This window comes from Lepidochelys kempii, chromosome 11 (genome assembly GCF_965140265.1).
Source record: "Lepidochelys kempii isolate rLepKem1 chromosome 11, rLepKem1.hap2, whole genome shotgun sequence".
In the NCBI taxonomy this organism is placed as follows: Eukaryota; Metazoa; Chordata; order Testudines; family Cheloniidae; genus Lepidochelys; species Lepidochelys kempii.
In genome coordinates this window covers 45,444,557-45,461,244 of record NC_133266.1, presented here as the reverse complement: position 1 = coordinate 45,461,244, position 16,688 = coordinate 45,444,557, and the positions used below count along the sequence as shown (strand labels likewise).

General features: G+C 38.2%; 1 protein-coding gene across 7 annotated transcripts in view; it reads left to right on the top strand.

Moving 5' to 3' along the window:
- SESTD1 (SEC14 and spectrin domain containing 1) overlaps window positions 1-16,688 on the top strand; it is a 124,932-nt gene that overhangs the window by 35,514 nt on the left and 72,730 nt on the right. For all 7 annotated transcript variants that reach the window (XM_073306035.1, XM_073306036.1, XM_073306040.1 and 4 more), the window contains 2 exons: window positions 7,111-7,219; window positions 14,513-14,603. In XM_073306035.1, coding sequence (XP_073162136.1) covers window positions 7,111-7,219; window positions 14,513-14,603 — 200 coding nt within the window. The remainder of the gene's footprint in view (window positions 1-7,110; window positions 7,220-14,512; window positions 14,604-16,688) is intronic.

Sequence of the window (16,688 nt, the reverse complement as noted above, 5' to 3'; positions counted from 1 at the left end):
ACAAGGGGTACTGTGATGGGCCAGAAATGTGCAAGGAATGTGTGTGGGAAGTTTGGGGAGGGCATGGAATGCCGTTCTTTATGGGCTGCAGGAGAGTCAAGCATGCATGTGTTCCAACTGCAGTGCTATCAGGGACCTGAGCATCTATGATTGGTCCTCCGTGAGCTTTATCATCCGCTCCTGACCCTCTATTATCCGCTTCTTCCCCGTTTCCTCTCCTGGCTATCCATTTCTAGTTTTTCATTTATTGTCTCTCTCCATGGTCTGTGCTCGCTATTGGCCTGATCAGACGATTGCATCCCTTCTCAAAACATGTCCTTGTAGAAGCAGCATGGTTTCAGTGCCACACCAGAGTGACCGTTGGCCTCCCTTGTCTTCTGGTATGCCTGTCTCAGCTCCTTGATCTTAGCACGGCACTTCTGTGTGTCCCTTTCATGCCCCCTTCTCATCAATACCAGGAGCAATCTGCTTGTATGTGTCAAAGTTCCTATGACTGGATTGGAGCTGTGACTACACAGCCTCCTCTCCCTGCAGATCCAACCAATCCAGCAACTTTGGTGTACTCCAGGTGGGAGCACATTTGGTGCAGAAAGCTGGCATGGTTAGCTGGGAAGATACGATGTGAGCTGTCCACGCTGAGCATACAGGAAGTGGAATTTCCAAAATTCCTGGGGCTTTAAAGGGGGAGGGGCGCATGCCTGTGTACCTGGCTGCAGGGCAAAGGAGTAGAAACAGCTTACCAGAGCGGTCATGATGAGCACTGTGGGACACGTCCTGAAGGCCACTTAAGGCTACATAAGTAAGCGCACTGTCTACACTGAAGCTGCCTCTCTCTAACTTTGTCACATAAAGCTCTATGCCGCTCATCAAGATAGTTTTATTATGTCGACATAGCCACAAGTGTTTTATTGCAGTGTAGATATACCCTGAGAGAGTCAAAAGGAAGCATGGCAACTGCAAACTTTGTACTGCAGCCCTCCTTGTAACATGATTCTCTGGTTGGAAAATAAGTATGTTTCATGGAAAATGTGAAAATTTTCCACTTCAAAACAAAACAAAAAATCAGGACCCTGAAAAACAAATTGTTTTCCAATGTTTGAGTCCCCCTGTCTTTTTTCCATTAAAAAGGAGGAAAGGCAGAATGACTAAACAACCAATAACCCAAAACATTTAGACTTTTTTTGTAGAATAACTGCCAGTTTTGAAAAAATGAAATTTTTCTGCAGTCGGTGTTTGGGAAAATTTGAACAAAATTTTTAACCAATTCTAGTATTTACAAAATAGTTCTTATGACTGTAAAATACACATTCAAAGCAAAATGAGCACTGGATTTGCAATCTTTTTGACAAGATTGCTAATCTACCTGGTGACTGACTGCTTGCTGAAGTGACTGACCCCCATAAGCAGGCTTTAAAAAAAATGAGAATTTCAATTAAAAGATGTATTTTCATTCACAATTTTTCACACATTTGCAACATATTAAGTGATTCCAACTATTTGCTGAATAAACTGAGGTAAGATTTTCTGTAAGGCCTTGTCTACACTACGCAGTTCTGTCAACAAAAGTCAGGTTTGTTATGCAAAATAACAATACTATACTATAATCCCTTAATCTGGCGGAAGGGTGAAATTTATAGCCATTTCCCCTCATTTTCTTTGGTGGTATCCAACTAACCAGTTTTGTTAGTTTTAAAACTCAGCTATATCGGGTGACTTTTTTTATTTGAAAAGTGGGAACCATTTTTTGTTTTACAAGTCAGTTCAGCTTCCATGTGAATGATGGTCAAGTGGTAGTTTTCCGAGCTGAAGCAGTGATGTTATTTCTACAGAAAATGTCGCATCACTCCTAATTTTGTACTATGAGCGTAGCCAATTTATTTTATTGCTATCCTGCCTCCATGTCACGCGAGCTCTGGTGTTGCTCAACGCATAAGCAAGCAGCTGAGCTCATAAAGGTTTCATTATCTGTGACAAAAGGAAAAGAAGGCACTGGAAATAGTCTGTATTCAACTCTTTGATACTAGCTCTGTGTTAGTAGTAGTGGAGGGAATCATTACCTGTATTAAAACAGTCAACTGTTATTGAAGAAGTATTTGCCCTGAGGGAAAGAGAAACAATATTTTTGCTCAAATAGATGTGGTTTATGTGAGAAGCACAATTTCAAGGAAAATCTCACTGGTGTGTGACACAATGCAGCAGAGAACTTGCCTTATTTTAAAGGTTAAATTTGATGGACCAGTTTCTTGCAATTCTGTACCCTTGGACCATTAAAGGATCCTTTATTCCTTGGTTTTTCTTATGGTTTGATTCTTGTTGGCATACTAATGGAGACAGATGTTTGATTCTCTGTGGGGCAGACTCCTGATGTGGTCTGGTGGAAGAAAGCACAATAGGCTTGAATATAGATTTTTTTTCTTCTCTGACTAGAATTTATTTAAATAGAACCTCTACAAGTACAGTAGGGTCGCTTCAGGGACATCTTTATTTTTCATTTGCTGTTTGTGTTGTTTTTTTATGTAGGTCTTTGAGTTTCAGCTCCAAGTCCCTTCATCTTCTGTTTGTTTTGTTTTAATCCTGGTTTCAGAGTAACAGCCGTGTTAGTCTGTATTCGCAAAAAGAAAAGGAGTACTTGTGGCACCTTAGAGACTAACCAATTTATTTGAGTATAAGCTTTCGTGAGCTACAGCTCACTTCATTGGATGCATACTGTGGAAGATACAGAAGATGTTCTTATACATACAAACCATGGAAAAAATGGGTGTTTACCACTATAAAAGGTTTTCTCTCCCCCCACCCCACTCTCCTGCTGGTAATAGCTTATCTAAAGTGTTTTGTTACGATGTCCATCTGTTTGCATTTGGAAAGGAAGATGATGTCAGCTACCTATGTGACAGTGGTACTTTGCTCATTCATTTGGTCTACTACTTCTTCCATCGTGCATCCATTTTTAAGATCTGTAACTACTGCTTGAATTTAGCCTTCATGGAGCTCAGCTCCAAAACAGTTTCTTTGATGTCAACATTTGTGGATGGGCCATGCTTGTCTGTTTTTTTTTCTGCTCTCTGCTTGCTCAGAGCTAAACTCAGTATTGGAGAGGGATATATCCTCCTGCCTCTTAGGAGAAATGTGGTTTGGTTTTTGATGGTGGAAGACCATATTTTGGTTGATGTTTTTAGTAGCACTCCTATCCTTATTTAGTGTTTTGTTCTTGTTTTTGAGAACTTTGTGAAGACAAACTATCAGTGGAGAAGCATGGCTTTTGACTTACACTTGACTTACAATGGTTTCAGATCCTAAGACAAATACTATTTTATTCTTATTTGTTTAATTTAATATATTTGTAAGCAATATAACTGGAGGAGAGAAACTGCTTTTTTTAAAGTGCACTCAGACTCAAGCTAAAAGGTAAAGGCAACCCTTCAACTTCTGAACAATATTGATCCAATTCCCCTCCTTCCTTTTGTTTTTTTCTCATTCAAGATCCCTCCTTTGCTACTGGTTGGGCTTTCAGTAGCCTCTGCTGTTCAGGAAGAGAAGAGGCAAAGGCAGCTGTCTGCAGCTTCTGCTGCTCAAAACAGTGAACTACAGAATGGAGACAACTCTAGCAGGAACTGTCCTACAGCAGCTTACTGGTTTCTGGGGGAGGGGCCAACCCATACTCAAGAGCCCCTCAGTTCCCTTCTCTGTCTGTTCCTGGGAAAGGAGGTGGCAACAAGGGTGATAAAATTAACATTTACACTGCTCAGACTGCTGAACCCCCCTATAGCTGGTTATCAACAATCTATGTTGGCATTCTCTTGGGCCATCATGGTTAGAAAGATAGATAGAAAACTGCTATAAACTTCCTGGATGACTTCCAGGGGGCCAAAAAAAAAAAAATCCTTTCTTGCTTCAAGTAGTCTGAACCTAAGGGGGCTAATTGTATAAATAAGGTGTACAGAATCTGGCCCTTTGTGAGGGATGGAAATATGCCTAGTTGTTTTATATTCCTGGTATCATCACTGGATTTTTAATTCCAGGTTTGGGCTTTTAATGGCTTTGAAAAAGAACAGATTTTTAACTATTATTGTAGTTATAATTCCAACACTGATTGTATAAATGGCCAAGTTATGTCACCCTGCATCTAGGCTTATCTTGGGAAAGAGCTCCTCTGCGTGTATACCAGTTTGTAGCTTCGACACTTGATACTCGTGTTCAGATTTTGTGTGTGTGTGGCTTATCTCATATATAATTCTGCACAGATAGGACTCTCTTTAAGTGGCTTTGTGGACTGAGTGGTCATAATTCAAATTCCATTTAGATCAGCTGCTGTCATGAAGCAAGAACATGATGATTTAATGCCTTTCTTAACTTAATATTCAAGGTATTTAAAATCACTTAGGAAAAACTTGCCTTTTTAGCATCTCTGAAAACAATTCTCCTCCCCCACCTCCATTTCCATCAATAATAAAACTGAAATTATTATCTATCATACAAACTCCAGCTTTCCAGATCTGGTTGAAGTGGTTAGGATACTGTCCCCTTACTGTCTATAAGTAACTCCTTGTTATATTAGACGATCCTGCAGGATTTTACAAAAAGGTTAATACATTTAAGAAATCTTTTATCCCAATAAGCAATGGCAAAGAAAATCGGAGCACCTTCAAAGCTACTGAGATTTACAGTTTACTTTGAAACTGGTTTATTAATGCAGATGTGGAAGATTTGGAAGAAAAAAGGCTGACGGATAGAAAAAGATTATATTATAAGGCCAAAGTGGTGGCTTAAAAAGCTATTGGACTAACTTGTAAATCATGCTGCAGTTTATATCTGTTCATTTCCATGTACTTTATTTCATTCTAAAAAATTAGATAAGCAGCATGTTTTTCTCCTGAAATACAATTTCTCAGGAAGGTGGTTGCTGAAAAGATCCAAGTGCAAAGATATAACATTCTGTTCAATCCTTGCAGCTTTGCTTATGCTACATCGGTGAATCAGTAACTAGCACTGGAAACAGGGCATCCATTAGAATTTCCATGTCAAACTGATACCTTGCAGTGTTATACTGTGGGAATGTGAGTGGTAGAACTGATACGTGATGGCAGGGACATGAGAGGGATATGTCCAGGGACAACAGTCAGGTGAGAGCTATTATCCCACTCAGCAACTGAGAAGGAGGAGGATGCAGCGATTCCTACCTAAATGCTGCACCTGTTTTGGTGGCTCCATATTCCCTATCAGCCTATGGCTAGTAGGTCTAATAATGAGCATACCTTTTGATTTTCCCCAAACTTGCTCTCAGCCTCCTGGCACCTGTGATTGTAGTGTATGGTAGGGACACTTCTGTTTCTTTACCTGTCCTTCATTCTATTTTGCTGTAATGGATGTATGTCTGCTACTCTGCCCTTCTTCTGCCTTTGTGTTTTGCCCTTCTCACTAGCGAATAATTCCAGTATGCCTCTCTTCTGTTGCTCATAACTCTCCCCAAGCAGCCATAGGGCAGAGCTGATGTGATTTTTCTTAGTCTCACAACACAGGTTTCCGAAGAGAATCGGAGAGGCAAAACGGGGACATGGCATAGGCCAGGCCCTAGCCATATATTGTTAGTATCTAGTATTGTGGGCATCTACCACATGGTTTAAACAGCCATTTCAAATGAGATTAAAAGCATTTGTTTGGTCAATGGTTTACATATAATTTGTGGTGTGATATCAAATGTAAAGTATACTTTAATTTCAGTACCTCATCTTTATTGCGAGCAAACTTGGAAGTGCCTTTTTCTTAAGTTGTTGGTGGTGTTATTACAATAGAACCCCTTTGATCTGATCCGTCATTATCTGGTTTTCTGTGTTAACTGAACAACCAGCGCACACCCATCCAGAAGGGGGAGATCTCTCCTGTGACCACCAGATGGCGGTATAGCATTGCACTTTCCCATTTTCCACTTTTTATTTAGTTTTTTGATTATCTGATCTGTCCCCTGTCCCAGTTAGATCAGATAAACAGGGTTCTGCTGTATTCCTTAGAATTATTGTAGTACCTAGGAGTCCTAGTTCTGGACAAGGACCCTATTGTGCTAGGCACTGTACAAACACAGGATTTGAAAGAGAACAAAGAAATGACTTCGGGAATGTTTACAGGGAACTCGTCCCAAGTTGGCGGGGAAAGCATGGGAGAAAGAATGATGGTGTTTTTTTGAGAATCTAAAAAGTGGGCGATGGAGTCAAGAGTCGACCCCTTCAGTACTGAAAGCTCATCACTTCATGAGATCTAGTGAAATGACTATGAATTCCTTTCCCTACATACTAAAAAGTGTTATGAATAAAACATCAAGGACCTGATTTTCAGATCACTCATAGCTCTCAACGCTTCGGTGAGAGTTCTGGGTGATCTATGCCTATGAAAATAGGCCTTAAATCTTGTATGTTTTGATTCTGACATATTCATTGTTTCTTTATATTTGGATGAAAATCTGCTGTGTGCTAACAGAAGCTGTACAATGTACTTACTGTTGTTCCGATCTAGATACACAGGCCATTGTGGGTTCTTGCGTATTTAGTAACTGAAAATATGGCCATTCATATGGCTTTAGGAGCCTAACTTCAGGCACCCTTTAAAAAATAATCTTGATCAAATGCTCTACGTTTCCACCTTTTGGGCCTTGATTCAGCAAGGTATGTAAGCATGTGCCTAACTTAAAGCGCATTAATAGTTCTATTGAGGGCAAGTATATGCTAAAGTACCTTCCTAGATTGGAGACCTTAATGTAAATGTATAGTCTTATTGAAAAGACATTGAGATTTTTTTAAGTGTTCAAAGTTGTTAATATATATTATAAACCGTGTTTTGCATTAAGGTCACCTCATGACCAAACCCTGTGTTTTGGGCATGTCATTAACCGGTAGGTTACAAATTCATTTAGTCTATTATGTAACTTTGTTTTAACGTCCAAGATATGCTTCACAAAATGTTCTTTAATTACAGCACTGTCCACAACTCACAGCACTTTTGTTCACTTGTAATCTTTATAGCAGTTTCACAAGTAACATGTAGTTTGAGACTATGTAGCTGAAAATGTGTATTTTTATCTTAAAACTACATTAAATCTTTGTAATGCCTTTTTTTTAATAGGAGGGAAGGACAGACGAAGTGGCCTCATTCTGACAATTCCATTATGCCTTGAACAGACAAACATGGATGAGCTGAGTGTTACCCTAGACTATCTCCTAAGCATTCCAAGGTGACTAAGTGACTCTAAAGGTGTTTCTTAAAAGCACTACATATTTTTATCTTCCGATACAAAACATATTTTACTTAGTAATCAGGAATAGTCAATTATTTTTTGTCAATGTCCACTTTTCTTGGTCAACATATAGTCAAGGTCCAGACTCCAGTGAAACATTTTTCACACTTCAGTAACATTGATGATGATGATGATAAAAAGATTTCATGGTCCGTTCAAGTGTGTGCTGATCTGGATTTGGCCCATGGTCTGCCTGTTGACTAGCCCTGGATTATACCATAATGTGATCTCATTTGATTTTATTAGAACAACTTAAAACACAAATAACATAGTAAATTAAAAGGTATGTGATAGTTTCTTTTAATTATCCTGCTTGTTTTTTTCTGTCTGGTGTATTTCACCATTGCATTGTTGGAATATGTGCAGTAACTTTTCTTTCTGATAATTCTGGTGTAAACTAACTAGCGACTATAATTTACATTAAAAAGCAACGTTAAAAAAGGCTAATCATTGGAATTGGTGGGACTTTTCAGGCAGAAAATCGTTTGTTCCTTTTGTTTGTTTTTGTTTTTGCAGCCCTTCTATTCATACAGGCCCAGATTCACTGAAGCACTTAAATTGTGCTTAAGTTTAAGCATGTATGAAGTCTCATTGAAGTTAGTGGGATTACTTACATGCTTAAAAAAAAAAAGCTATAATTGTTTTGCTGAATTTGGGCCAGAGTTCAATGGATTCTATCATTAATTATGGGTTTGATTGTAAAATTAACAACTTCTGTGGGAGATTTGCTTATGGAAAAACTGCAGGTTCAGATCTATATTTGGCCATATATTATTAATTTATTTGGTTGGATCTGATGATGGGGGCAGAAATTATCTAACAGAACTGGTAAGTCATCCTCAAATCTTAGTTTTATCATTTTGTGTTTGATTTTTTTTTCCTCTCCCCAAGTGAATGCTCATGTTTCCAACATGGTTAAAAGACCAACTGTAAGAGACCGGGAGAAAGAGATGTTAGCATAATTAAATAAAAAATGCTTTATGCATTTTATTTTGCTAATGGGAGTATCAGATCTTTTCAAATGTGTAGACTAATGATCTGGCCCCAAAGAGAAGAAAAATGAATATTACTAAAAGAAACCTGAGACACTCCGGTCACTTCTGTAAAGCTTGATTGATAATTTACTTGTACTCTTAATTAGTTACATGCTTGTTGTTTATACATTTGTGTTTCGTTTTAAAAAAAAGTTGGAACTTTTACAAAATTATGGGTGAAAATTGTGCTCATCTTATTCATGCAAGTAGTCTAATTGACTTCAGGGTTTGGTCCTGTTTGTTGAATAAATGTAAGTATTCTACCAAAATTTGTTGTTTTACTATCTAGCTGTGATATATATTGCGTTTATTTTGCTTAAAGCTATCTGAAAATTCACACTAAGCATTGCTCATATCACATGTAAAATAAAGGTTGACATTCCCACCGTCGGTGTTGACAGTCATGCAGAATAATAATATGGGAGACCATCCTGCTTTAATGTTGGTTTAATAGTAGAAAGAATTTGCTTTTTAAAAAAGCGTTTTCCTTAAATATTAAAGATTCTCTGTGCTCTTCTGGAAGGCTTTAAAACGCTTGTGAGTTAGCATTTTGTCCCCAAACCAGGCTTTTGCGTTTTCAACAAATATCAAGCCTGATTCTTTAAAGCTTTACACGAGTGGTCTGTCTTGTGAGAGTAGTCCTGTTGACTTGTATGGGAGTTCCATCAGTGGATGGTTTGCAGAACTGGACCTGAAGTTATACATTGTTTAACATACAGTGTCTCAAAATTATGTCTCACTAACTTCAGTACCTAGTGTTGTAACTCCAAATTTTTCTTTTATGAATGTGAAATGTTTTGTGGCAGGCCAGACTTTTATAGTGTTGAGGTGAAATGTCTTTGATTTGTACAATATCCATGAAATACTAGTGTGTTTTCTTTTTTAAAACAAATTCATAACTATTGAGTAGATGTGTCTTTGTTATGATAGGATATGGTTTAAAATATAAAAACTTTTTTCAAGTGGAAGAAAAGATAAATGCAGCAATATTTCATGCCCTTCAATGCCCTGTCAATGGAGTTGGCAGGCTTCACCGTTCTTATGCACAAATCAATTTTACCAGTTTTTTTTAAAGCTTAAATGCATTGTGTTAAACATTTTATTTAACCTTTCAGAATTGGATAATTTGTTGTTTTTTGAGGGTTGTTTTTTGTGGGAATATACAAGTGCTGTTGTTTGTTTCCATTAACCTTAAGAAAACAATATTTCAAAGGAATATGATAGACACACCATTTGTGTTTGCTGTATTCAAGGTTAGATTGTGTCAGTTCCTATATAAATCTTCTAGTTATAATTTGGCTTTCAGAACTTGCTCTGGCTGTGACACTGCAAACAATGAGTCTAATTTTCTGTAGGGTCCCTGGAAAATCTTACGCATGTCTTCAAGAAGTGCCATTGAAAAATAAATAAAGTAAAATCCAGGTACACAATGGCAACCATGTTGGAAATTAGTTTAGTCCTAAACTAAAAACTGACTAATTGTTTTTGTTCTAAAAAGAAAGTGAAATATGCTTATGAATATTTTTCTACCACTCCAATTGATTTTTTCCCCTCCTATTGTTTAGTTGGTTCTTATCCATACTGTAGGCTAAAGTTCTGATCCTGCAAATGCTTACTACCAAGCATAATGCTTGCTGCTATGAGTAACTGTATTGGAAATCAATGGGATTATTGTAGTAATAGGCATTATGCTCTGTCTGTACATTTTCAGGAGCTAAACTTTTTTGTCATTAAAAAATAAATTAAAATAGGCAAGGGTATATTGATTTAAAAAAACAACATAGTATATGCACACCGTTTTTTCTTTAAGTACACTTGACAGCTCGTAAGTGATAGTAAATCCATCTTAGTCCCATAATGGTACAATTATAGTGAATGAAAAATATATACATGTGTAGTAATATTGTATGTATTTGAACAATGACTAGAATGTCTGTCTTACTTAACAATTTATAGTCAGAGCTGGTACTAGTGTGCATGGTTAGTTAATGCTTTCCAATGTTCTCAGTTGCTTATCACTTGCTGAACTTTTAACTGTTGAGACTGAAACTTCCCATGCTGAGTCATTTCACTGAGAAGCTCTAGAGCAGTGGTTCCCAAACTTTAACAACCCGCGAACCCCTTTCACGAAAATACCAAATCTTGTGAACCTCCTCCTAAAAATGAGTATTTCCAGAGATTTTCTGCCTTACCTGAGCATAAATTAGAGAAGCAGGGATCTTGGAAATAATTTAGTTTTTTAATGACATGTTAATGTAATAATAAATAGTGTGTAATAATTATTTATCATTACATTATTTATTTTATTACATTACGAAAATGGCAATATTCTTCCAAGATTCCACTTTTGTAGCTCATATCACTTCAATTAAGTCTGTTATAAGACAAGGCTCCTAATGTTTCATCAAGGAGTACCAGACATGAACCAGCATGAAGGTATTTAAGAAGCCAACTCAAATAAAGAGTTCCTTCCTCCCACAAGCATTTGGATCTTGAGCAGTCCAGGCAAACAATGCATGACTATAGCAAAGCTTAAACTTGTTCTTGGTAATAATTTTTAAAAACAACACTAGCAGCCTATTTAATTTTAGAAACAGCAAAAAATATCCTCCTCCCTTTCCATTTCTCATAAGGAGTCTTGAAGTTTAAATCTCCGTAGTGTGATGAATGCACTTGCTTTGATCTGCATAGCTCTTGGAAGTCCAGAACCACTGGAGAAAGGTCTGGTTTGACATTGAGTCTGCTTCTGTGTTTGGTTTTCAGATGTGCATACGAGGAAAATGCTTTCTCGCATAAGGATGTTGTTGAAAACAGTAACAAAACGATAGTAGCTTTTTCTGCCAGCAGGGGGTACTAGTTTCTTAAACTCAGCCAAAAGTTGATCAGTGACCAACTTCTGAAACTCCTTTTCAGTACGTAATCACAGGAGATCTCAATCTATTTCTCTTTTTCCTCAGTGCTCAATATCTCCGTTGAGGGAGTGGTATCATCAAAGGCGTTGCGAATCCAGTCATTATCGCTTGACTGGAAAGTATTCCCTGAACATTGTGCAAAGTCCTTTTAGGTGTGCAGTTATATTGGTTTTAGTGCACTGATCCAACCAAAGTTTGTTATGCCAGGAAGTCACGAAGAGTACGGAAACACTCAGTTTGATTGTTTTCCAAACACCTTTCCCAGAACTGCGACTTCTTTATCATGGATTCAGCTCGGTCTTGCGCATTGAAAACTGTTATATTGAGGCCTTGAAGAGATAAATTTAGGTCATTAATCCTCGAGAAAATGTCTGCTAAATAAGCTAGGCTCTGGAGTCAGACATGATTTTCCATACAGCTAGCGAGGTGGAAAAAACAAGGAATTCTGTTCTAAGCTCAAACAAACGCACAGGGATTTTGCCACGTGAGAGCCATCTAACTTTGGTATGGGACAACAGACAATTGTGTACACTACCCATTTCTTCACAAAGTATGTGAAATGTTCTGGAATTTGTTGGTCATAATTTTATGAAATTCACCGTTTTCACTGCATTGTCCAGCACTTCCTTCATCCCTCAGGCATGCGTTTTGCTGCAAGGGCTTGTCTATAGATATTGCAAGAAGTCCAAGAGACGTTTGATGCAGCCTTTTTTGTTCGAGCTACAAATCCTGTATGCTTCCCCATCATTGATGTGGCCCCATCAGTGTAAATGTCTAGGCAATCTATTTCCTTTTCTTGAAAATATGCATTAGTCAGATTGAAGATATCTTGTATGGTCTTTCCATGGTCGGCAAAACAAGTAGTCTTCAACCATACCTTCATTCACATAATGTACAAACACTAGCAATATAGATAGATTAGCAACATCAGTTGATTCATCCAAACGTATAGCATGATATGGACTATTTTTCACTCCATGTACAGTTGTGGTCTCTACATTACTTGACGTCATTAATTTTTCTCGACAACATATTATTGGACAAAAGTACTACGTCAATCCTTTTTGCAGCCTTTTCTCTGAGCGTGCAATGAACTATGTCTTTTATACTTGGACCAATCAAGCTCTCTGCTATGGTATTGGCTTCTGATCCTTTTGTTACTCGAAGCGTCATACCGAGTGAGCTACTAAGTGCATTTTCTTTATCAGTACTTGCTTTGGATACAAAACTGGTAATGTCACTTTTCTACTTGGCTAATTTTCTCTTGAAAAAATCAACAGGCTTGTTGACTTGTGTGGGGTGCCTAGTTTTTAAGTGGCACTGAAGTAGAGAAGGTTTGAGGCTGCTGTTTGCTAGCATATCACCACAAATTACGCACTCTGGTTTTGGATATTCTTGATCACCAATGCATGTAAAGCCATATTTTATATAACAGTTGTCATATTTCCTTTTCTTCATAAGCGACTTTCCAGGACCATCACAATCATTTGACTGAGATTTTCCACACTTCGGACTTGACGAAACAGCTGCTGATGTTGAACGTTTGTTTTCTTGTGTCTTTACACTGTCTGTTTTCAGCCATGTGTCCATATTGGGTGTACAACAGTTCAAATAAAAATAACACACTAAGAATGCTAACAAACGAACAAACTAGTAAATGAGAAGATTCACTCAAGTCTCATTAGAGTAAAATGCCATGCTACAGAGAATGACTGAGTACGGACTGACTGGGGATTGTTACCACCACATTGGCTACAATGACCTTGGTTCCGGCTGATTTGGCACGCGAATACTTTTTCTTCCACCATCAGGGGGTTGCGGGGCCAGGGACAAATGAGCTTGGATGGCCCCCCAGGTGCAGCGCAGCTCCCCCTCCCACTCTGTCCCTCATGCTGCCCAAGTTCCTGTCTGCCAGGGACAGGGTCCCTAGCTGCTGCCTGCGTGCCCAGGGTCCCCAGCTGCTGGCCCCATGCTCCGTGGGTCTCCGGCTGCTGGCCCCCCGCACCTGGGTCCTGGCTGCTGCCCCCGCCATGCCTGGAGTCCCCAGGGACGGCTGTGTCTGCCATTACAAAATTGTTTCTGCAAACCCCCAGGGGTTCGCAAACCGTAGTTTGGGAACCATTGCTCTAGAGCCTTCAGATTTAAAGCAGAGACTTAAAATTTGGCAAGTATGTTACCCTGAGTCCACCAAAATTTGACCAAGTTATAAGCCTCTGAAAATTGCTATATTCATGGGCTCAGTGAAGGTTCATTGGACACCAACAGCTAAATTCTCTGAATGTTCCATCTGGACAAACATGCCCTAGCCTAGAACTACAGGCACTGAGCAGGACTCTTCATGTTGCTAGATGCTGTGGTGCCTGGCACTGGAACTGAGAGTATGGAGAGAGATTTTCTGTGTTCTGTATGTTCCCCTTGCTGACACCTAGGCAAGAAGGAGGAGGATGCAGACGCTGGGCACAGACAACCTTAGTGCTGGCATTTTCTAACCTTTGAGCTCTTGACTTTGTAACCTTAATGTTCTTTCAACATTTTTTTGGTATGACTATATACTTCTTTAAAAATTATATATTTTGTACTTAAAGTTGTTAATTTAAAAAGGGAGTAAATAAGTACTGTCAATTTGAACTACATTTTCCCCTTTTATATCTGCTTGCAAAGTCTGTATTCTTCTGGCTTGCTTTTTGTATGTTGTAGTAAGGGCCCTGATTCGAAGAACACTTAAATGCATGTTTGAAATTAAGCATGAGCCTAAATGTTTTCCTGGATTGTGAGCTAGATCAAGTGATTTAGGAACAGGATATGGAAGTTATATTGTTCCCTCTACAACAGACTTCCTGGGTGACCTTAGGAAAATTAACCCCTCTATGCATCTGTTACCTATCTATAAAATACTGTACTACCTCACAGGGATTTTGTGATATTTATTTGTGTAATGTTTATAGGGTACTGTATGATCATTGATAAGAGGAACTGCAATATAAACACAAAAATATAATAAATATTTGATATTCCAGAAAATGTATTAGTGCTGTTTAAAAATTGCTAGTATGGTACAATAACAAACAAGAATGCCTGAGCAATACAAGGGAAACATATTTTGTAAGTGAACATACTTCAATTTTTAAGGGAAGATTTTTAGTAAGTAAAATGGCAAAATTTCCTAGCAGTGTCCTAGTTTTAAAATGGTTGTGATGAAAGTCAAGCCAAGCTAATCACGGTGATATCTGACATTTTGTTCTTGAGTTTTACTGTTTTCTAAAAGTATCTCTTTTTTGTTTTAGTGAAAAGTGTAAAGCTAGAGGATTTACTGTGATAGTGGATGGCAGAAAATCTCAATGGAATGTGGTAAAGACGGTTGTTTTAATGCTCCAGGTAAATCAATTTTTATGTATTCACAGTCAGCAGATTAGTTTTATAGATGGAAGTCAAAATGCTGCGTTACTGTAACAGCTGAAATTTCTTTATTGGGAAACAATCCATTTGTAATTTAATTACAGAATATATGCTATGTTGCACAGAATTTTGTAAGTAGAAGCAATTAATGTGAAAAGGGGTTTATATACTTCTATAGAGAGTTATTCAAATTTTTTCCAACTGAGGGTCACCTAAGCTATTTGCTAAGATCGTAGGATTGTTTTATTTTGTGTAAAATGGAGCAGATTGGAGGCTGCCTTCTTTTTAATATGGTGATGGGCTTCCTTGTCATTTCTAGGAGCAAAACTTGAGTACAGCTGTTCAGTGCTGTGAGCACCTGAGGGGGCCCACTGAATTTTGTGGTAACTGGAGCTTCTGAGTAGACTTCAAGGGAAGTCCTAAATATAGCACATTGCAGTATCTAGCCTAGAAGAGGTGCTTGTGTCTGACTTTCAAGCCCATATTAAAGAGGAATTGTTGTATCTGCTAGCCAGCCTTTCATGATTGATGCTCCTGGGGCACTGAAACTCCCCGAATCAAGGAAAAGAGGTGGATAGAACCTGAGATTGCAAACTGTTTTGGTGGAAGCCAGGCATATGTCCACTTCAGATAGCGCAGGCAGAGATTTCCATCCTCACTCCCTCCTTTCTTCCCACTTAACCCAAATAGCCTATCTAAAAGAGGAGTAATGTCTCTCTGCTGGGTTTGCTTTTATCAATATCCCCACCTCTGATCAGGCTTAGCAAAAGTAAGGTGTAATAGAATCTGGGTTTGATGAAAAGAAAATGTAGAGTAGACTATTATCAGGTTATTGATGGTGAAGCAGATCATATTGTGACTGCATCTCTGCTAGGAGCCTCACTTACATGTTGGGAGTGGTGAAAAAGCGGAATATTGAAAATAACACTTCAATGAATACAAAATCTGTAAATAAAAAAAAGTGAGAAAAAAACTAGCTGATACTACTACTATTAATGTGTGTTCGAGTAGTTCTTAGGAGCTCCTGGATCAGGACCCCATTGAGCTATGGAACTCTAAAATGCATTACACAGTCCTTCTTCTTTTTACTGCCGAGGTGCAACTATGGGAAATGACAGAACCTAGTTTTGATCTGAGCAGCCTTCAGTTCAGATATAGATAAAACTTCTACAAGTGTATTATCATGTTAAATGTGAATAGTTTACAATGTCTGGGGCATATGGATCATTGATGCTCCTAGATTCTTTGGTGTTTCTGTGACCTTTCGTAATCTATGGCTAATCGGGAGGCTGTGGCCTTCCCTCTTCAATATAGGCATGGCAGTGGTTTTCCAGCCTTTGTCATTTCCAATCTAGACTGCTGGTTGGGCACTCTGCTTTTGGTTATTTATGAAGCCATTCCAGGAGCTCCAGCTAGTACAGAATACAGGTATGTTGCTGTGTTGTTAGTACCAGCTACAGAAATCTAATTGTAGCATGTGGGGAAAGACTAAATGCATTTGCCTCTAATTTCGATTTCTAAGAAATAAGAGAGAAGATGTGGAATGCAGGATCATTCTTATGAGCGAGTACTCAGAAAGTAAGGAAGCACAAAACTATTCATTTTTAAATAAGGGGTAGAGGGAAAGAGCTTAGTTGAATAAGCACAATAACTATAATCTTGCAGTTTCAATTTGTAATGAATCTGGTAAAGACAAATAATTTGAATTAATACATTAAATTGAAACTGAAAGAATAGACTTTAGGGCCACATTTTCAAAAGCATCCTCTATATTTGCATGCCCTGCATTGCACATGTAACTTTATAGGTGTTCACATTTGGGCATTTCAAAATTTGTACTTTACTTGTGCACTCAGAAAGGGAAACTAGGAGTTTATTCAATTTTAACATGGACATTTGAATTTTTAGGGTTCCCAGAATGCCTTGTCTTGCACAAATTTAGACGCTGGGCTGACAATCTGGACCTTGGAATGTTGTTTGTTCAATTATTAGGGTAAAACTTTATCAAGCTTTCAAAATATTGAGCTACACCCAGCTTCCATAGTGAGCATTAGTGCTACTTCA